Here is a 24,433-nt window from a genome sequence, read left to right as displayed (position 1 = left end):
AAGAAAACGGTTTTAGTTATATGAATGCGCGATGACTTTGATGAATACGACATAGATGAGGTTCTCTCAAGTCTTCTTGCTGACAGTGGAGGCGAGGATACACTTGTACTGTGGAAGATTTCAATGTAGACGATGCTCCTGAGAATGAATGAACTTTTGATGCTGACCATAATTGTTACAACGGCACTGAATTTGGCTCAAATATTTCATGTATAACTATTATTACTGGACAAGTTGCGAAGAGAATGAAACTTTTATAAAAGCACTAAAAGTGAAATAGGTCTATAGGAGATACCACATTAAAACAAACAAAGACAAAACGCGCCATGGGTAGTGTTGAAAACTCTAATACACATACATACATACATTTTAAAGGTTGCCCCTCATGTAACGAGGATGGCCGGCCCAAGGGCCACCAAGGCGTGAATTTGTTTAAGGTGTAAAAGCTGCCAACCACACCCTAAGTTAACGAGCTGCATGACCCAGTGTCAAGGAATAGTCCGAGAAGACCGGACAACTCGCCAACTGCACTGGCTAACCATTACCCTGGAATACGATCCGCAAATCGATTAACAGCCGGTCCCCAATACTAGAATGACAGCGTTTGATTGGTTGATTCGTTAACCAATGAGAGATGAGGAGCAAACATGTGGTGGAGAGGTAAAAATATTAACTTGTATCGCCTTTTTTATTTTGTTATTTTTTGTTATTCATCTTGAGTTAGTTATTGTGAGTGATTGGAAGTAGCGGTGAACTAGAATCGTCAAAATATTGTTCTCGTGCATAAACAAATATTGTCCGAAATAATATTATATACAAGTGGTTAATAAAAATGTCAATTAATTAATTTCCTTAAGGTGATCAACATCAAATAAATGCTACGTGACCATCTGTATGAATAACTTTCTTTTACTAACTTGATAAAAACTCCTACTGGTAGAGGTCCGTGCACGTTAATCTTCACTGGGTAGTTGACAAGATACTGTTATTGGAACCTCTTTATTTTACGACACAAGATTACTATCAACAGTTTATCTAAAGTAACTTACTATTAATTATATTTGGTTACTAATCCCTTAAAATAATCAGTTTCATTTATAAGATGCCCAGAAAATCTCACAATGATAACAGTAATGGTAATAATGGCAAGAAAAACAATAACAACAACAATAATAATGTATCTGTTCTACAATATAAGGAGTTTCTTAAAGTGAAGGTGGAGGTACAGGTACAACAGCTTCTGGTCTTAAAGTTAGGGAGATGGTCAGGTTAAGGGGGTGAAAGTTACACGGTACTCTACTTGTTTTCCGTGTTGGAGGTGCTGGCCCCTTTACCTGTTGGCCAGTTCAACCTGCTTGACTTAAAAAGGGTGAAAATAATACGGGGCTTGATTTAAAGAAGCTAAAAAGTCTATTGTATGGATGCCTGTCAAGCTGCCATGTGTCGTGGAACGCGAGGGGGGGAGGGAGGGAGAAAAGAAAGGAGGGGGGAATCCTGAATACTAGATGGGACTATCACTACCGAACAAGAGGTAGCTTGGCTGTAGAACTAACACTGGTTTTAGTTATGATGTTGGTGGCCTCGAAGTCATTACACTGTTCCCGCGGTCTATAGCGGCAACTCAAGAGAGATAAGAAGAACAAGGTGGCAACACTGACCTAAGGTGGTAACAGTGTGTGCCGTCACAACCTGTTGATAATTTTTTGGTATGGGAAAAAATATTTACATTGTATAAAAATAAGAAATTTAAATAATACAATATAAAGGATATACAATGAGAACCGTAGCAATGTGATACTAAATTGGGCACTAAATCATCATATTGCTGTAAGTTTCTATAGAAAGATTTACTGTGCTTGTGTACAAAACTTCAATCTATACTGTACAATATTTATCTTGGTAAACCAAACCTTAACTAGCTTAGACATATACTGTCTTACCACTACACACTCTGTGACAAGACATTGTTGATATAATGTTACTCAGCTTCGGTCTTGATGCACGAGTAGTGAACAATGTCTAGTCTTGTAGCCTTGATATTTCATGTCATGAAGTTGCAACTCACTGCACTCACTATTTAAAACTATATTAATTACTTTCGTTATCTATTATATCAAAATCACACACATATTATACAGGTATCATTATACAGTATGTACATATCTTCCATGGTGTACAGTTTTATAGTTCAGTCCACCTTGTGTATCTGCTGTCACAGAAATTTGTTTTCCGAACTCGTCAAAAGTTTGCAATATTCCCACACTACCACCCATGTACTTGAAACAGCTGTGTACTTGCCAGGAGAATCAGAAGTAGTCTCCCTGGTACTGCCTGCACTTGTTTATCACCAAGCGAGTCACGGACCATGTTTGAATATTGCCAACATCCGTTTAGTTGCTGCATGGGAGCATCAGAGAGCCATGTTGTAGCATTTTCTGCAACCATTTACTCGTCAGGGTCACTGCAGCTACATCATGACACTTCCAACATGTACTTACTGGCCAGGACCATCATAGAGCCACATCGCGGTACTTGCGGAGGTCGTCACTCTCGGCCCCCAGGGAGCTGCGACTCTCATGAGGAGGTCTGACCAGGCCAGGGCCAGCCAGCAAACCTGCTCTCATGCTGAGACCATCACCCACCATCACACCACGCCCACGGCCGAACCTGTTGTGTGGTAGTGGCTGTAGTGATAATGCTGACACCGGTAGCAGAAGAAGTGCCTCTAATGATAACAATGGTCATGGTGGTGGAGTTCGTTGTATACCTGTGGCGGTGGTAGTAATTGTTGTGGTGGTGGTAGTAATAGTTGTGGTGGTGATAGTAATAGTTTTGGTGGTGGTGGTAGTAGTAATAGTTGTGGTGTTTACACAAACTCCGACCAAACAATAGCTTCCAGGAGAAAATCCCACCACCTCAGTTACCTTGTGGTCTTTATACCCTTTTATGTTATGTTAGGTTAAGTTAGGGAGTAGCAGTAGCAGTTCTAGCGAAAAAAGTCGTAGTTATATTTTCAGAAGTAGCAGTAACAGTACGAGCAGTAAAAGTCGTAGTTATATTTTCAGAAGTAACAGTAACAGTACTAGCAGTAAAAGTCGTAGCTATATTTTCAGAAGTAACAGTACTAGCAGTAAAAGTCGTAGCTATATTTTCAGAAGGAGCAGTAGCAGTACTAGCAGTAAAAATGATAACAGTGCATTATGATAAGAATTATGGCAACAGACAACTAATTTTAATAATTATATTAATGTGCAGGTTTCAACGTTAGGATAATATCATACATGTCAGAGGAGAGTTTTCCTTGAACAGTTGATTTTACTTATCCCAAAATTATCTCGACTGATATACAGGTGTTGGATATATTTATACATATATGCCATCCACGCATATATAAACACATACCTTCGTCTGTCGAGGCTCTGTGTGGAGTAGTATTGGTCCGCCAGGGGGTAGGGGTAGAAGAGCTGGGGAGTGTGATGGTAGACTGTGAGGCCGCCAGCTGGACCTGTGTGTAGGGCAGCCTCACTCCTGCTGCCAGGACCACTGACTAGCGGCAGGAACCCTGGAGGACAACACCACGTGAGGACAGGTACAGAGTAAGTAACAACTACAACCATATATCACTGCTACCACCACCACTACCAGTACTAACACAACCAACACCACTACCAGTTACTAACGCAACAACCACCACCACTACTACCACCACCAGCGGTTTATGTTATAGTTAGGAGTTCAGGTGAAATTAGGTGCATTTGGTTTGATTTAGACAAGGTTAGGTTAGGTGTTTGGTACAGCTAATTCATGTTAAAATATTGTTAGACTAATCCAGACTTTGGTAGGTGGTTATGGGTGTATTTGGTTTGGTTTGGTTAGGTTAGATTAGGTTAGGTTTTGGTTAGTTTAGGTTTGGATAAGCTAGGCTAGGCCAGGCTAGATATGCTCTTGACCACTCACCCAAAGAGCCGGGGGAGAACATGGCGGCATTAAACTCTGATTGGGAGTCTCGGGTGACGTAAGGATCCCACCCGGGCACTCCTGTCCTGACGGGCGCCAGCTGACCCACCACCAGGGGCGTCTCCCTCACGATAGGCATCTCTCTCACACTGTACTGCGACGCCCGCGAGTATGACCTGGAAGACCATCATGGAATTACTACTACTACTACTACTACTACTTTGCTGTCACTCGGAATTGAGTATGACGATCATCCTGTTATGATACAATGATATGAGCTATTAAGGATGTCACCTTCATTGGTGAGTTTTAAGGTGACTAAAGAGGCCGATACGGGACCGGCAGAGTTGTTCACAGATGTTGCACATGTGGGGGCTACATCGAGTGCGGGAGGGGCGGTGGCAGCGTCTTTTCGGCGTTGGCGCTTGTCTGCCTCGGTTTGCAGTCGGGCTAACTCAAAAGTATTGACACCTTCGTGTGTGGTGCTCCTCCAAGCGTTACGATAAGGAGTAATCGTCTCCTAGGTGAAGTGGTCGATTTGGCACTTTTTCAGGTTTGTCTTAAGACTATCCTTATACCTTTTCAGGTGCCCGCTAGCTTTACGTTTACTATTCGTCAGGTGACTGTAAAGTAGCTGCTTTGGCAGTCTACTGTCGTCCATGCGGGTAACATGGCCATTCCAACGTAGTTGTTCATGGATAATGGAAGTCTCGATGCTCCTACAGTTGGTGTCAACAATAATACTGGCATTTGTTCTCTTGTCTTCCCAGTGAACTCGGAGGATGGAACGTAGACTACGTTGATGAAAGTTTTCAAGTGCCTTGATGTGCCTCCTGTATGTAACCCATGTCTCGCTGCCATATAGCAGGGTGGGGAGGGCCACTGCTCGATATACGTGTAACTTTGTAGATAATTTCAGCTCCCTACAGCTGGAGACACGGTTTCGGAGTCTGCCAAAGGCTTAAGATGCACATCTGATCCGATGCTGAATCTCTTCATCGATGTTCACGCTGTGGTGGTCAGGTGGGAGCCGAGATAACGAAAATGAGCAACATTAGAGAGGGTAGTACCGCTTAAGCTGGATGGATGGTGGAGGTGTGGCTGAACCAGGGGCAGGCTGAAGGAGAATCTGAGTCTTACGTACATTCACCTCAAGGCAGAAGTGTGCATACGCATCTGTGTAGGTGTTCGGGATCTCTTGTAGGTCGTGTTCAGTGTGAGCAACAAGGGTGAGGTCGTCTGCATACTGAAGTTCAGTAATGGAAGCTGCCGACACCTTTGTTCTTGCCTGGAGCCGTCTTATAGTTGAAAAGACCCTTCATCTGGTACTCGATGTCCTCCTCGCCGGCTAAATTGGCACTGGCACGAGTAAGGAAGGCAGCCAAGAAAATGGAAAAGAGATCATGGGATTAGTGACACACACACACACACACACACACACACACACACACACACACACACACACCAGTCTTTCCATCTATCTACCCACCCATCTATCTAACTGCTTCTCTAACTTTCTTTGTCCATTTCTCACAGCACTTTCACACCTGTTGGATGGCTCACCTGCTGAGAGATGTAGGGGAGGTAGTGAGAGTGGCGGTGGGTGTCTCAGGGCTGGACACGAAGGCTGGGTTGTGGTATGCCAGTGTCGTCTCCCCGTTCACCCCACCTTGTTGTACGGAGCCCTGCAACACAATGCAACACAACACATCAACACAAACTATGTCACCCCACAACACCTGCAACAAAACACAACAGCTATTCCTTAATGGAGATGATATATGTTAAAATATGTTCTGCATCATGAAAGTCCTCTTTTTATCATAACGTAATCAAACAGTATCTAAAATAAGTTGTTAGGTTAGGATGGCGTTAGGTTATTTAATCATCGGGTGAAATAAGCGTGGGTTTCTAATCTTCATGAAATTCGTAATTATGACTATTTTACAGTTATATTTATTGAGTGTGAATTTCGTGAAGCGGAGAGAGAGAGAGATAGTCACCAGGTGTAGGTGATGGAGCCTCTTGAGGGTGTGGGTGTTGACCAGGTCGTCCCGCCAAGTGGTATACTGCGACTGTACACACAACACTGACACCACCTGAAAAAATACCAAATTTAAATACTTAACACGAGTCCAGAATTTAATAGACGAGGAGTTTATAATTATTAGTAACATCATAATACTCTCAGGGCATCACAATTACTATACAAAGTTAACAGCCACAATACGTTGATGATAATGAGTTACTTGCATTAAACGCTGCCCGGAACACGTAGAAGATTAGATCCACCAGTCCGTATGTTGACGTAATTTTCTGAAAACAACATCAATAATAATAATAATAATAATAATAATAATAATAATAATAATAATAATAACAATAATAATAATAATAATAGGAAGTATTAGGAGGAACTAAGAATTACTAGCAAGAACCAAGAAGTACCCGGAGGAACTAGGAATTACTTGCAAGAACCAAGAAGTACCCGGAGGAACTAGGAATTACTAGCAAGAACCAAGAAGTACCCGGAGGAACTAAGAATTACTAGCAAGAACTAGGAGGTACTTAGAAGCACCAGACACTCACCCAGTGGACGAAGGCCATGAAGGCAACCATACCCATCTCAGGGAAGCAGAAGAGGGTCATGACGAATACCCACAGCAGTAGTGCCCGGTCCCTCTTCTGCAGGAGAGGGGGGGGGGGGTTAATATTCCTCACTCTGGGGAAATACTGGTTAATACTCCTCACTCAGGGGATATCTTAGTTAACATCCCTCTTGTGGGGAGTAAATTCTGATTAATATCCCTCATCTGTGATTAATATCTTGGACTGTGGTCATAACTTGGTAAGATACAGCAGCTATGTATTTATCAACAACTTATAGGGGAATATTACAGGTCAGGATGGGTTTAGATGCACCTTATAAAGTAAAAACAAAATACTATCGTCAACTTTATAAAGATGGTTGAGACGTTACCTTATAGAGACCAAGGAGCATGAAGATGGAGGCGGCGGTGACGATGAGGTAGCCGAAGCAGAGGAGGTAAGCCGGTACAGGGATAGGTGGTGTTGACCCGTTGACCATGCCTCCTGAGCCCTCCGTACTACCTGACGCTGCGGGTGGAGTGGAGGGTAAGATAGGGTGTTTTTTTTTTACTGTAGTGTGGTGATGAAATTTTCTCTCTCTCTCTCTCCACTTCCTCTTATCTCTTTTTCTCTCTACATTATCTCTCTGTTTCCTGTACTGCAAAGGTCGCTTGTTGAATTCTAACACACGCACGCAGACGCACACACACACACACACACACACACACACACACACACACACACACACACACACACACACACACATACTAACAGATAGACAGACTTACCCTCGGCCTCCACGATCCACCACAGAGAGAGGATGAAGGCAGCGAGGTACACCATCTGGGGACGGAAGTATTGAAACGTTAAACCAAATGGGATGTATAGCGAAGAAAGTGGGAAGTAGAGAGTGAAGTAAAACACAGAAATAATAGAGAGAGAAAACTCAAATCTAAGAGGCAAGGAAACATGGGGGTGTGAATGAGGGAGGCAGCATAACCTTCGACCCGGGGTCAACTCTCACCTGCAGCCCACCTCCCCTCCGTCACCCCTGACATACCTGTACTTGGTGAACAACAAAACAGCGTACCATGACAAATCCCCCCCCCTAAATAAAATACAATAATTTAAAAACTTTTTCAAAAATGTCCAAAAACTTAGACAAAAATCCAACTGCTGTGTCGTTTTCACCAACTGCTGTGACGTCAATACCAACTGCTGTGACGTCAATACCAACTGCTGTGACGTCAATACCAACTGCTGTGACGTCATAACCAACGGCTGTGACGTCATCACTAGGTTAGAGTTAATCAGGTCAAGTTAGGTTAGGTTAGAGTAGGTCAGGCCAGGTTAAGAGTAGGTCAAGTCTAACCCACCATAACCCGAGTCTAGCTCGAGATACAGTGACAACAGTAGTAATGATCCCTACCAACAGATCCTCCGAGATAATGACAACAGTAGTAATGTTCCCTACCAACAGACCCTCCGAGATAATGACAACAGTAATAATGATCCCTACCAACAGATCCTCCGAGATAATGACAACAGTAGTAATGATCCCTACCAACAGATCCTCCGAGATAATGACAACAGTAGTAATGATCCCTACCAACAGATCCTCCGAGATAATGACAACAGTAGTAATGTTCCCTACCAACAGAGAGAAGATAATGACAACAGTAATAATGTCTCCCTACCAGCAGATCCTCCGAGATAATGACACAGTAGTAATGTTCCCCACAGATCCTCCGGAGATAATGACAACAATAGTAATATCCACCATACCCAACAGATCCTCGAGATAATGACAACAGTAGACTGACTGATCCATACTACCAACTCCGAGATCAATGAGGCAACATAATGACAATAATGAGGAACAATAGTCAGACCCTCCAGAGATAATGACAACAGGAAATAATGATCCAATACCAAACAGATCATAACTCGTCGAGATAATGACAACAAGTCTAGTAAGATGTGACAACAGTAGTAATGATCCCTACCAACAGATCCTCCGAGATAATGACAACAGTAGTAATGTTCCCTACCAACAGACCCTCCGAGATAATGACAACAGTAATAATGATCCCTACCAACAGATCCTCCGAGATAATGACAACAGTAGTAATGATCCCTACCAACAGATCCTCCGAGATAATGACAACAGTAGTAATGATCCCTACCAACAGATCCTCCGAGATAATGACAACAGTAGTTCCCCGTACCAACAGATCCTCCGAGATAATGAGACAGCAGTAATGTTCCATACCAACAGATCCTCCGAGATAATGACAACAGGAATAATGATCCATACCAACAGATCCTCCGAGATAATGACAACAGTAGTAATGATCCATACCAACAGATCCTCCGAGATAATGACAACAGGAATAATGATCCATACCAACAGATCCTCCGAGATAATGACAACAGTAGTAATGATCCATACCAACAGATCCTCCGAGATAATGACAACAGTAGTAATGTTCCCTACCAACAGATCCTCCGAGATAATGACAACAGTAGTAATGATCCATACCAACAGATCCTCCGAGATAATGACAACAGGAATAATGATCCATGATCCTCTACCACCACAGATCCTCCGAGATAATGACAACAGTAGTAATGATCCATACCAACAGATCCTCCGAGATAATGACAACAGTAATAATGCAGACCTACCAACAGATCCTCCGAGATAATGACAACAGTAGTAATGATCCATACCAACAGATCCTCCGAGATAATGACAACAGGAATAATGATCCATACCAACAGATCCTCCGAGATAATGACAACAGTAGTAATGTTCCCTACCAACAGATCCTCCGAGATAATGACAACAGTAGTAATGATCCATACCAACAGATCCTCCGAGATAATGACAACAGTAATAATGATCCCTACCAACAGATCCTCCGAGATAATGACAACAGTAATAATGATCCATACCAACAGATCCTCCGAGATAATGACAACAGTAGTAATGATCCCTACCAACAGATCCTCCGAGATAATGACAAGATAATGACAACAGTAATAATGATCCATACCAACAGATCCTCCGAGATAATGACAACAGTAGTAATGATCCCTACCAACAGATCCTCCGAGATAATGACAACAGTAGTAATGATCCCTACCAACAGATCCTCCGAGATAATGACAACAGTAGTAATGATCCCTACCAACAGATCCTCCGAGATAATGACAACAGTAGTAATGATCCCTACCAACAGATCCTCCGAGATAATGACAACAGTAATAATGATCCCTACCAACAGACCCTCCGAGATAATGACAACAGTAATAATGATCCCTACCAACAGACCCTCCGAGATAATGACAACAGTAGTAATGATCCATACCAACAGATCCTCCGAGATAATGACAACAGTAATAATGATCCCTACCAACAGACCCTCCGAGATAATGACAACAGTAATAATGATCCCTACCAACAGATCCTCCGAGATAATGACAACAGTAGTAATGATCCATACCAACAGATCCTCCGAGATAATGACAACAGTAATAATGATCCCTACCAACAGACCATACCAACAGATCCTCCGAGATAATGACAACAGTAATAATGATCCCTACCAACAGACCTCGAGATAATGACAACAGTAGTAATGATCCTACCAACAGATCCTCCGAGATAATGACAACAGTAGTAATGTTCCCTACCAACAGACCCTCCGAGATAATGACAACAGTAATAATGATCCCTACCAACAGATCCTCCGAGATAATGACAACAGTAATAATGATCCATACCAACAGATCCTCCGAGATAATGACAACAGTAGTAATGATCCATACCAACAGATCCTCCGAGATAATGACAACAGTAATAATGATCCCTACCAACAGATCCTCCGAGATAATGACAACAGTAATAATGATCCCTACCAACAGACCCTCCGAGATAATGACAACAGGAATAATGATCCATACCAACAGATCCTCCGAGATAATGACAACAGTAATAATGATCCCTACCAACAGATCCTCCGAGATAATGACAACAGTAGTAATGATCCCTACCAACAGATCCTCCGAGATAATGACAACAGTAATAATGTCCCTACCAACAGATCCTCCGAGATAATGACAACAGTAGTAATGATCCCTACCAACAGATCCTCCGAGATAATGACAACAGTAGTAATGATCCATACCAACAGATCCTCCGAGATAATGACAACAGTAATAATGATCCCTACCAACAGACCCTCCGAGATAATGACAACAGTAGTAATGATCCCTACCAACAGATCCTCCGAGATAATGACAACAGTAGTAATGATCCCTACCAACAGACCCTCCGAGATAATGACAACAGTAATAATGATCCCTACCAACAGATCCTCCGAGATAATGACAACAGTAGTAATGATCCATACCAACAGATCCTCCGAGATAATGACAACAGTAGTAATGATCCCTGCCACCAGAATCATTACACAAGATTGATCACTTAATGAGATAATACAGGTATAACATCCCGGAGAGAGCGAATGTGATACCGATTTTCAAGAAGGGAGATATATCACTATCCTCTAACTACCGTCCAATCAGTTTAACATCAATTGTAGGTAAATTACTGGAACCAATAATTTAAAACTCTATTCGAAATCACCTGGAGAAGCACAAGTTGATCAATGACTCTCAACATGGCTTCACGAGTGGGTGTTCATGTCTGACTAATCTATTAACTTTCTTTTCAGCTGTTTTCGAATCAGTGGACGAGGGGCACACTTATGATGTGGTTTACCTCGACTTTAGCAAAGCCTTCGACAGAGTCCTCCACGAAAGACTAATACGAAAAGTGGAGGCTCATGGAATTGGAGGAGATATTCTAAAATGGATTAGGGCGTGGAAACAGCGAGTAAGGATTAACGGCACTAAATCCGATTGGGGTAACGTTACTAGTGGAGTACCCCAAGGCTCAGTACTTGGACCATTACTTTTTATTATATACATAAACGACATCGATGTAGGCGTAGACAGCGACATAAGCAAATTTGCTGAGGACACACAAATAAGGCGTGTAATTAAATTTGACAAGGACTCCGCAAAACTACAAGAAGATCTAACCAAATTTTTCGTATGGTCTGAAAAATGGCAGATAAAATTTAATGTGGACAAATGTAAACTACAGAGAAACCAGATATCAGATGAACAACGATGTTATAGAGAAATCCGAATGTGAGAAAGATTTAGCGGTAATGATAAGTAGGAATCTTAAACCAAGTCAACAATGTATATTTACTCGAAACAAGGCTAACAAAGGACTTGGGTTCATACAAATGGGTGTTACAAGACTAGCGAGGTCATCCTAAAACTATATCTTGCGCTTGTAAATATGTAAATATAAGAGCAAGGACCACTGAGTATGTCACTCAGTGGCTCACTTGTCCGTTCCTGCTAAATTCACACACACACACACACATATGATGATGATGACCTATAAGAGATACATGTGACTATATAGCAAAATACCATTAGGCGCGTGTTAAGGAACAATGTACTGTATGTCTCACTCAGTAAGGTAACAAGGTACCTCTAGGTGTTAAGGAACAAGGTAGATACTTGCTTCACTCACTCACCTGACCAAAACACGCCACTTTCCCAGCCAATAACTGGAGAATTACTGCCGTATCACCGCAACAATTTAGACGTACAGCAGGGAGAATATTTACGACACTTTCTAACCTTCGTGTCTTTATTACTTGCTGTAAAACAAAACTTTCTTTTACTTTGAGTAAATAATAATTGCGAAAAGGCAATAAATTGGTCAGATTCCCGAAAAAATCGTTCAATACCAAAGTTATTGAATAGTTACGGACTTTCTGTAGTGAAGCACCAGGTGTAGTGAAGTCACGGGTAGAGTGAAGCACCATGTACGTACAGGTATAGTGAAGCACCATGTATAGTGAAGCACCATGTATAGTAAAGCACCATGTATAGTGAAGCACCATGTATAGCGAAGCACCATGTACAGTGAAGCACCATGTATAGTGAAGCACAGGGTAGACTTACAGTGGTGAAGACGCCAGCGATGATGGTGCCCAGCAGTAAGCTGCAACACAGACAGGAGGACAAGACAGCCATGATGGTTGACCCCTGGATGACCTAACCACTTGGAGGCAGGTCACACCACGCATGCTGACGGGCGTCTTGGGTCACACTGGGTCACGCCAGCTCGTACAATTCCTCTTTGTTGACCTCCGATGAGGCCATGTTGAGAGGCCTCCACCACCTCCCTCCACACTTTAGGTCAAGGCTCTGGGGTGAAGTGGTCTATCACACTAACTGGGGTGACGGTACAGGTCTCCGTATCATTTTAACGCCATTTTGGTTACCATGTGATATGTAAATCTGACAGCCGGGAGTGTTTGTTCATCGACAGTCAGGAGAAAAGCTTAACGTGTGGAGGTTCCAAACACTGAGTTAAGCTTTGGTCGAGGGAAGGTGTGGCTGTGGTGCTCCAGCTGTGTGTTGGTGATGTGAGGGTCGCCCACACTACACCTACACCCCCGCCTCTCCTCCACAAAAACACCAACACACGCAACACTCGGGGCACAAATCACTAAAAAAAAAATATAGATTTAAAAATGAACGTAAAAATAATCCAAGCAGGTGTGGGTTGAGGCTTTATGAAGAGGCTTGGTGCGCATACGTGAGGCTCGGTCACTGGCGGTGTATGAGTGTGACTGGCGAAGACTGTGTGTCCACCAGTCCAAGGTGCGCCGCTAACAGTTGCCAACTATACTAATAAGACGCTCTAACATCGCCCCCCAGGAACACATACCAACAACGGCCGTTAAATCCGTTATTGCCGTTTAACAGTCAAGTTTGATAGTCTGTTAAACGGTTAACATATTTATGTCTTTGTTTAACACTCAATCTCTTCTGTTTTTGTTCCTCAAGCAAAACAAATACCTCTTTAACCCTTCCCCCCTTGCTTTCCCTCCCTGAGAACTTTCCAGCTAAAGGAACCCATAAGAATAGATGCAGTCTGTCTGTCTGTGAGTGAACAAGTTTCTCTCAGACACGGTACAATGAAATGAGTTGTTACTTTACGCCAACACTCTACACCTCCTAACCTAACCTAACCTAACCTAACCTAACCTAACCATACCATACCATCAGGTGAAATAAGTGGAGGTTCCTAATTTTCGTGAGACCCCGGAAATAATGGACGTCACCACAAATCTTGGAATAAATGGAAATGTATCCAAACTAGAGAGAGTATAAATAACAAAAGATGTTCACACTGACCCTTTTACAGAATGCCAGTTGTCTGTTGGCTTGTGTACAGCCTACGGGTGATTATAAACCCAGGATGTCTTGGCAGTATTAGATAGATAGATAGGAATAAAAGTCACAGGAACGGAAGTCGCAGGAACGAAAGTCGCAGGAACAAAAGTCACACGTATGAGTATGTTCAGGTATTTATAAAGACAAGGTAATAAAAAATATAAAACAGAAGTAATAATAATAATAATAATAATAAAAGTTTCATAAGCAGAATAATAATAAATAGTCATTAAAGGTGCACAAAGAAACAAACAAATCTTGGCCGAGTAGAGGTAACGGGGTTGAGGTGTGTTCTGGAGGGGAGGAGGAGGGGGAAGGGAGGGAGGAGGTGCCGGTATGGGTCATGATGTCTACCCATTGCTTCCCCCATTCCCCTCCCTATCACCCCTCACCCCCAGCCACCCCCTCCCCTGGCCTCTCCTAAAACCAAGAAGAAAACAAATCTATCAAATAACGTTAACAGTCTCAGCACGATATTAACGCCATCTTTGTGTGGTAGGAGGCAAGTTATTAATGCAGTGAATGTGAAATAGCAGTGAGAGTGTGGAGTTAAGCAAATCAAACTTGAACTAATGTTAACCTAATCCACCCAGGTTGCTTGGATTAAGGTGTTTAATTAGAGAATAAGCTGGTGGGGGGCTAATCTTCACGTGATTCTCTAACAATTAAGGCAAAAAAAATGTAATTGCTTGTGAAAATGTAAAATGTATTGAGACGATAAGTGACGTTCTCCATTTTCATTACATTGTTTACCTATGACGTCAAGAACCTCCACCTGATTATACCGGAAATGTACACACACCTCACACACCTCTCTCACACACACACACACCTCTCACACACACACACACACACACTCACACACACACACACACACACCCTCACACACACACACACACACACTCTCTCACACACACACACACCTCTCTCACACACACACACACCTCTCTCTCACACACACACACACCTCTCACACACACCTCTCACACACACAATATACTTTACTCCCAGTTAATTGTGTACAGTACATCAATATGTTATACACTATAAGCAGAACATTGACTTACACGGATAGATAGATAGTCAGTAAAATCATCATAAAAGTTCACATTATAGGTATACAATTTTCTCTACCTAATAAAGCTACCATTAAGCTTCTACTGACCCTTCTATACGTGGCCAATGAGTAGAAGTAGAGGTAGATACCATTATAATATTATTCACACAACCGCGGCCCCGTTGTTTTACCCTCAAGGAAAGTATACCAAGTCACCTCAACATTCTACTTTATAATGAATATACCATCAATCTTCATTATAAACATCATTACAAACTCCAACCACGTCATTGTAGACCCTCGTGTATGTGTGTATAGGCAGCGAGAGGTGAGATAAGTGTTTAAGGAAGAATGAATGAAGGTGTGAGTTCTCGTATACCTGGCAACCGGGTCAGTGCTCTCACCTGCGCCTCGGGGCTTGGGGTCCAGTAGTGTATATAAGATGGCAGTTGTCATCCTGTTGTGTTTTATGACTGGTGTTGTGCAGTCAGTCACAGTTACCACAACACCATTCATCAACAGCCAAGAGGAATGTTATTCTCAAATGCTCTTATGTTACATGCTTTCTTTACTGTAGATGTGAGAACAAGGTTGGCAGCCAAAAGGGTGTCAAAAGTGTACTGAGACTGCCTTAACTGATTGTGTTCTTCCCACTTGAGGGTAAATAGCGTTAGAATCTTTATGAAGCAACGCCCAGCCATGTATTAAGAGGTCATATTAGGGGGTTTAAAGATGGTTAAAATATGTCTGTAAACTTATAGATCACTTTCTTGTCACCTTTCAACACATTATTTTTATTACTACTATTATTATTATTATTATTACAATATTTTTATTATTATTTGTAGTAGTAGTATTTTATTACGCAAACGCAAGTCGGGAGACAAATTAAACGCAGGGACTTTATTGGAAAGATAATTATCAACCTGATTTTGTTTCGTAAGTAAACCAATCCGGTGATGACATTCTCTAATCAATGTTTATGTTGCTTTTCAAAGATATTTCTGTTTTTATCTTAAGTCAAGCAGTCAGATTTATTCAATAAATTTTCAGTTATGAGGAATATCCATTGTATAAACTTTTGTGACAATTGACCCAGGTTGTTATATATTATACAAACACATTAAGTATGACTTTACCTAATTTAACAGATTTTTAGATAAATATTTATATATATTTTTATGTTGTCAGACGCAGGGAAATATTTTTTTACCTTAAATATTTTCAGTGAATTATGACTTGACAATTTTTATAAATGAGATATTATTAATATAAATTAAGAGGAATTTTTTTAAATATATTTCTTTATCTATTTCTATTTAATAAAGTTTGTGAGTTTCTTTTGTTTTGTTTTTTAACCTTGGTGTACAGCCATAGTTTATTTCACGGCCACTGAAACAGAATGCGTCATGTTAGAAAGTCAAATATTTCATATTTCATTATACGTTTTGACTTCATCACGAAGCACGGAGATTTTATGTATCGCTTACTTATAATATACGTACATATATACAAAATGGCTGTGTGTACAATATATGCATTGCACATAATATACAAGCATATTATAATCATAATAAACTTTCAGTTAATAATAAACAAAATTAGAAATCATTGAATCCGGATATGGTCGCAGAACGTTGGCCAGTGTCAACAAACATGGCTGGGTTACCATGGAGACGGGGACGCTACTGTTGAACGAAGGTTATTTTTACTGGTGTGAAAGACAATCTCCAGCCTGCATTTAAATTTTCTCCTCGGTGGTAAGACAATAAGACTATTGATGTTGTTAAAAACAAATACGAAGAAACGCAAGTACAGTACATGAAATGAAATGGGTTATCTGAGAAGTGAAACGGAAGAAAGGAAGGTGCAAGATTTTTTAGCTAGATAGATATATTGTTTCGTTCAGCTATATAAATAGATAAAGAGAGTAAGTGCGCCTTAGATATAGTCAGAAGGAACATTAATTTTCTTTTAACATTACATAACTTTAATATCTATATCCTCCACAAACTCGTAGAGCTGAAGCCTAAGAGAGTGTAGTGAAGAAGACAGTGTTTTTGTTACATTAATCACACCATGTCATCACGCGACTCCGCCTCCCTGCAGGACGACAAGGACCACGTTCACAGGTGGGAATTACTCATAACCTGCAGCGTGTAACCTACTCCCACAATCCAATATATTCTTCTGTAATGTGTAACTTACTTCTGTAACCTATTCATAAACTGTAACTTGTAAACTTCTCTTGTAAACTGTAACCTGTAAATTTCTCCTGCAAACTGTAATTAGCTCCTATAATCTGCACTCCGATGCTGTACCCTATTCCTGTAACCATTAAACTACTATTGTATCCTGTACTCTGCTTCTGTAATTCCAAAGTGCTGCTGTAACTTGTAATCTACTCCACATAGCTAACATCCACTACCTCAGCTACTTACCAACTCACAGAATGAACACTTAGTTGGTGAGATTGATGGCTGTAACCTCCCTTGTGCTTCCAGGATGTGGGTTAAGTTGGTAAGGATGGTAGAGGGACTGTAAACCTGCCAAACCTGTAACTGTGTAACCTCCCTTATTACTCTACCTATATAATCTGTTATTCCTGTAACACTGATGTATGTTACAGGATGAAAGCTGGGGTGGTGAGGGTAGTGGAGGGGCTGGTGGGAGAGGCTCAGGATCTTTACTACAGCATACAGGATCCTAGGAACCCGACCATCACTCCTGACGAGTTGACTGGTAAGTTGTGCCAGTTGGTTGACTCTCTTGTCCAGTTATAGATTGATGCTTTCTCTTATTATATCTTTGTTTATTGGCATAGTACTGTGCTATTATTGTTAGAGTATTGTTGATGTATTATTATTATTATTATCATTATTATTGCCGTTATATCATGCTGCCATTGTCATTATTATCATCGTTATTAACATTATTATGGTTTGTGATGTTGTTACTGGTAGTGGTGATGGTGGTGGTGGTGGTGAGGGTGTAATGTGGTGGTAATTTTATTGGCTTTGCTTCAGTAATAACGTCACTTGTTAGGAATCCTCTCACCACCTTGAGCAGCTTCCTTAGGAATTAATTTACTTTTTTTGTCATTGTTTTTCCTATGTTTCTATCTCGAAGGTTACTGAAGGAAATACACGTGTTTCACATAGTTTTATATCCAGATTTCTTCCTTCTACTGTTTAATCCCTTCCTGTTGTTTCCGTCATCGCCATCATTATCATCATGGTCCCTGGACAGCTAGCCGACTGGTGGAGGTGTTGAGGGAGATACGAACGGTGGTGCATCATCGTCTCTACTTCAGCCCGACCATACAGTACCTCTATGCCTCCCAACTAGCCAGACACGCCTCCAGGACCTCTGTAAGCCTTCACTAGCCTCACACCTCTCAACCTAAAGTTTATTATTCTAACTGGATATATGTAAACCCAGACAAGTTTCTTTACGCCATTTGCCTCTGTCTACCTGCGGATGTTAATGAGTTTGTGGATCATGTTCGGGGTAATGGTTAACTAGTACAGTTGGCGAGTTGTTCGGTCTTCTTGGGTCATTCTTTGACACTGGGCCAGACGGATCGCCAACTTAGAGTGTGGCTGTTGTGTTGGCAAAAGCTTCTACACATTAAGCGAGAGCACACCCAGGTAGTCCAAGGGTCGACCATTCTCGAGAGTAACAAACGTTATAAGCTAGACGCTGTAAACAGACGTAAACAAAAAGTAAATTACTAACCAGACTTGAGTTAGATTTGGTTGGATTAGGATAAGATGGTAGAGGAAGAAATGTGACACACACAGCCAAAGCTAGAATAGGTGGAAGAGTAAGTTAGTATTGGATAGGAATAGACATAGAAATACCTAACCAAACCAAAGTTCTCCTAACCTGTGTGGCAGACTGGCAGGGCTGGCTGGTAAATGATTCACACATTGTAGTTAGTTGGGAACGTTTTGTGTTCTCTCTAAATGTATTGTGTGTACAGTAAGAGTGTTTCTTGAGGTCAGGTTCACAACTCACTACCGTTCCCCAAACCAGGGCTCATGGTAAAGATAACAACCATATTTCTGAACAATGAAACATAATTTGTCTTATTCTTTATTATATTTACGTTATTCAAAAACTCTGGCTGTACGTGTGACATTAGACTCATGATTCGACCAATAATTTATAACACTAAAGCAAGTTAAAATTGCAGGCGTCTGGAGAGAGCCTGGGTGTGCTGGAGGCGAGGGTGACTGCGGCACAGCGGGAGAGGGAAGATTCGGTCACCACAAGGGATAGTCTGGTCACCTCTCTCACTAACCACCTGCATCACCTAGACCACTCTGGCACCCATGCTGTCCTCTCCTGCAGGTGAGTCCTCTACCTTAATACTCCTGTGTCATATGGCCTTGGGAGGAAGGAGGAAAATAAACTATGTCCCCAGGTCCAGTTGAGAGTGAAAAAACAGAGTGGCACATTACACAGACACAAAACCTAAGTTATAAAAAACGAGTCAGAGTCAAGGCTATTAGAATACATTCATGAATCCAGATCAAACATTAATTCAGAGGGAAATGTACAAGATATTCGCGATCATCTTAAGGAAGAAGTCTCTCTCTCTCTCTCTCTCTCTCTCTCTCTCTCTCTCTCTCTCTCTCTCTCTCCAGGCAGGAGGCGAAGACAGAGCTTGAGGAGGTTCGCAGCAACAGTGAGAGTAACCTGCAGCAGCTACAGACAGACCTACAAGCTAGCACCCAGTCCATGACCAACCAGGAACGGCGACACCAACATCACGAACTGGCTCTCAGGAGCAGGAGGTACAAGTCTGTTCTTAAAGATTTTCTTTCGAGTGATCATGGTGATGGTGATTCTCTCATATTAGTGATAATGATGATGATTCAAATGATGGTGATAATGTAACAGGTGACATACCCCTTTACAGGCAAGAACTGGAGAGAGAGATGCAGGTGGTTATTCGACGCTACGACGCCACGATGAGCAGCCACCAGACCAGCTTAGATCAACTGAGACATGACCATCACCACCTAACACAACTACTACAAGACAAACAGGTACATCTAACTGTAAAAATGGTTACCTCTCGTGTTTAAGGTGTTACGAACCACGCCACCAATTGTCATGATCTACCTACCCAGCACTACGAACCACGCCATCTATTGTCCTGATCTACCTACCCAGCACCACGAGCAACGCCATCTAGGGACGAAACCCGAGTATGACTACTCTTAGTTACCACTCCGGGGTTTCCCTTCTCCATATCCTGGTTGTTGCGTCACCTCCTCCAAGTCTTCTTCGTCAGCTCGAGTTCGAGGAGAGTTCAGTTCACTCTGGGAAGTGACCACAGGATCACCTATACTGGAAACCTACTGCACAGTGACTACCTACCGTCTTCTACAATACTCAGCCTTACTCGTCAGCCATCTCAGCTCCGCACTTAAGTATTTGTAATCTTATATTGCCTCCCACACGTCCACTTGCTTCAAATTATTGAATGTTGTATAAATATGTATATACTGTTAATGTTTAGGTTAAGTATGGTTAAGGGTAAATTATAGAAAGCTGAATATTCTGTTAAGGAATTTACGGTACTTTATTATACACAACAAAAACTCGCATCCTTTGTCTACCCTTTTATAGTCCGATTGTCTTTGTTTTTTTATTGTTGTTGCCTGTTGGGATCTGGGTAGACTTTTAACTATATTCTAAATCCCCAACTCGTAACAAAGGCTACCTGCGCACAAATCTGTTTAAGATGTAGAAGCAGTCGTCAACACAACAACCACAAGCTGTAGGACCCCGTGTCAAATAACCACGACCCCTACAAAACACGATCCTCAAATTGATAAATTTCCAGGTTCCAAGTTATTCCTGAGTAAACAGGGACCACGTGCTTGCGAGGCGAGCATGCTTACCGTTACACCACGTCTACCACCACCCCACTACATAAACCACCACACATGTGAATCTTCAAACTCTCAACTTTGCTGAAATGATGGTTGATCGAGTTAATGTTAACTTGCTTGATTTATAAAATGGTATATCGAGGAATAAATGCTGGCTGTGTGTATGTGTGTGTGTGTGTGTGTGTGTTTGTGTGTAAAGGTGTTTAAATTGTATCAAAACTGGCATAACACTGATTTTTGTCATGTATATAGACAATGCAGGTATACGGTGTACATAAACCATGGAGGTATAAGGTTTCCAGTGCCGTTTATCCACCGAAAAAACAACATAGACCTGGAGCACACACACACACACACACACACACACGTCAGTATAGTACCAACTTTTGCCCCTTGAAATGACCTTAAATTAGTAATATTTTTCTAAATTTGTGCACTAACTCGTGTCTTGTGTTGAGTGAATTACTGCTTGTTACAATTTCCTTCACTTACTGGCAGGAGGCGCTGAAGGTGGTGGAGCAGAGATACACAGACATCCTGGCTGAGAAACAGAGAATTGAAGAAGAAAGGATGGCCGCCATGCAGGTACGCTCTGTAATAATAATAATTAATAATAGTTAATAATAATAGTAGTAGTAATAATAATAATTAATATACAGTTAATTTAATCAAGGATAGTCGACAAAACCACAAGATGCTTATTTCCAATAGGGTTCTTATACCATCAGTATCTAGTATTCCCAGGTGGTCACCCATCCAAGTACTAACCAGACCCAACGTTGCTCACTTGTTCCTGACCAGCCCTCCCCAGTCTCTGACTAGCCCTCCCCAGTCTCTGATCAGCCTTCACCAGTCTCTAATCAGCCCTCACCAGTCTGTGACCAGTACTCGCCAGTCTGTGTGCAGCCCCAATCCCTTAACAGTCCCTAACTAGCCCTCACCACCCCTCGACCTATCTCCAACATTCACCAGTCCCTGATCTATCTCCATCATTCACTAGTCCCTGAACAGCCTTCACCTTTCTCCAGCACTCATCAGTCCCTAACTCTCCCCCCAGGCGGAGTTTCGACGAGAGTACGCAGCGAGAACCATCCAACGAGCCTGGCAGCACTATAAGATGAGGAAGATGCTGAAGAAGGCACAACGCAAACGTAAGAAGAAAACCAAGGAGGTCAAGAAGTAGACGACACACTCACTCACTCACTCTCAAGGACGTCGAGAACTAGTCGTCTGCCGGTGATCAAGACGGACCGTTATGCACAGTAAGAACATTATGGACGCTCACAACGGTACTCAAGTCTGAAACCAATTTTAGGATACAAGAGTAAGAGGGAGAGATGCGTTGGCTGAGTAAATACAACATTCATCTCCTTCTCATAGGGTCGTTGGTTGTTCCCATAGCATCCTCGGTCCACCCAGCCATAAATTGTACAGTCTCACCCAAAAGTTCGTTAACTCTCCCAGCCAGCTATTGTTGTGCTGTCTGCTTCAGATGTTTGAAACTGTCTCAGTACCAACCAGAACATGAAACCGATACGAATGAATCTAAAAGTTCGAAGTAATGGACCCAAGTTCATACATCTGAAGCAGGCAGTACAGCAATAACTGGCTGGGAGAGTTAACGAACTTTTGGGTGAGACTGTACCATTCGAGTAAAGGGCTGACAATACTGCCTATTTACGCACGGAAGACGTAGTTCTCAGTTTGCTTTATCCACACTGCTCCAAATTGTCAACCAACGTCTATCTCTTCTAACTGACTGACCGACATTCAACACATATCAACTTGCTTCAGATATCCTTCACATCCACTGACTAGGTGGCGCCCCGGTGAGTAGATCTGGGTCACACTTGTCTGATCTCAGTTTGGCCTATTCATTTAGTTAAAGCACAAATTAACATTGAATATGAACCACAGAAACATAATATTTACCTAAATTTTGCCAAGGCTTTCGACAGTGTACCCCACGAAAGACTGAAAATCCAACTGGAAGGGTACGGAATTCGGGGAAATGTCTTAGCGTGGATAACTTTCTACATGACCGCAAGCAGTGTGTGTGGTGATTAATGGCACGAAATCATCATCCGTACCTGTTACAAGCGGGGTACCACAGGGCAGTGTATTGGGCTCACTGTTGATTGTTTGTTTCATAAATGACATGCCTGACGTTGTACACTCCTCCATACAAATGTTTGCAGATGACGCCAAGTTATTTCTGGAAATCAAGAACCAAGCGGACTGTGAAGAGCTGCAGAAGGACCTCTGTGGGCTCCAAGAATGGTCGAAGAAATGGCTGCTGATATTCAATGTCACTAAGTGTAATAGGATGTACCTGGGGCGTACCAACGGTAAGGAGGCGTATCATATGTCCCAACGGGATGAAGAAACTGCACTATTTGAGACTGAATGTGAGAATGACCTAGGTGTATATGTTGACAATGAGCTGAAGTTCTCGGGCCATTGCGAGAAGGTAAATCAGGCAAATAAATTATTGGGTCATATAAGAAGTACTGTCACCCCGTCTGGTCCCCGAAATATGCTAGGGACTGTCAGTTGATTGAAAATGTTCAAAGGAGGGCCACCAGACTTGCCAACAGTGCGTAACAGAGACGTGACCGATCGCCCAAGCGGCTAACGAGCCGATCAGTGGTGAAGAGGATAAAAGTAAAAAGTATCTATTAATAAAATAGAAAATAGGAAAAATATTGATACAAACAAAAATATAGTTATATGATGTACCAATCATTCATAAATAAGTAAATAAACAATAAATTAATAAATTTATATAACCCAGAGAAAAATTGGGTACTCATAAGTAAATAAAATCCAGCAATAAAATAAAATGGTTGCAAATGGGACTGCCCAGTATGGGCCAATAAGCACCCTACAGTTTCCTCCATTCTTATGTTCTTAAATCATTTTTTTTTTATCTCCGTTACATAAAAACTGGAACTAAGAAACTGACACACTAAATGATGGAAGGGAAATAAATAAATAAACTGGCAAAGAACTGAGATTGGGTGAACGAAATGAAATGAGTAAACAGAAGAAACGAACGAAAAATAGTTAAGAAAAAATACCTTAATTAAGCTGACAAGTTGACAAACAATATGTTAGTTTTCAAGAAATCAACTCTATCTATCTCCCCCCCCCCCTCATTTTCTCATCTCTCTCCTTCCTCTTCTATTTCTCTGAATGTACATATACAGTAATAACAATACCTACTATGGATAAAACAAGAAATGTCGCTAACAAGCGCTTTATGACATAATGCAATATCCATCGTCTGTGGTGTCAAATTGTTTCGCGCAAATGTGCACATATTTTTGATCGTGTGTATATAAATTTTAAGTAATCTGGTTAATATCCCATAGGTAGTTTCGCCTGTGTATTGTAATCTATTAACTGTTTTAGCTGATGAACAATCAGAGACAAAAGTCGTGTCGAGGTTTTGTCCGAAGATTAAATATAACTCGTGAAACATTATGAGAGCCTCCTACCACAAGGCAGAGAGCACCAAAAGTTTAGCTCTTCGGCATATGTTTTCACCAAATTTCACGACACGACTTTTGTCTTTCATTAT

The 24,433-nt window shown here is 41.6% G+C and overlaps 1 protein-coding gene across 1 annotated transcript; it reads right to left on the bottom strand.

Annotated features, from left to right (window-relative positions):
* Positions 1–985: 985 nt before the first annotated feature.
* On the bottom strand, positions 986–13,292 carry LOC121865212. Its single transcript, XM_042364546.1, has 10 exons — positions 12,604–13,292; positions 7,335–7,389; positions 6,938–7,074; positions 6,547–6,642; positions 6,211–6,273; positions 5,961–6,056; positions 5,521–5,642; positions 3,958–4,133; positions 3,403–3,562; positions 986–2,667 (listed from the first exon to the last, which is right to left on the bottom strand). The coding sequence occupies exons 1-10, from the start codon at positions 12,673–12,675 to the stop codon at positions 2,511–2,513; spliced, it is 1,134 nt and encodes a 377-aa protein (XP_042220480.1). The 5' UTR covers positions 12,676–13,292; the 3' UTR covers positions 986–2,510.
* Between the last annotated feature and the right edge of the window lie 11,141 nt (positions 13,293–24,433).

The sequence above is a fragment of the Homarus americanus genome, unplaced genomic scaffold, assembly GCF_018991925.1.
Source record: "Homarus americanus isolate GMGI-L3 unplaced genomic scaffold, GMGI_Hamer_2.0 scaffold18547, whole genome shotgun sequence".
Taxonomy (NCBI): Eukaryota; Metazoa; Arthropoda; class Malacostraca; order Decapoda; family Nephropidae; genus Homarus; species Homarus americanus.
Note: the sequence above shows the minus strand (reverse complement) of the source record. Positions and strands in the feature narration are given on the sequence as shown.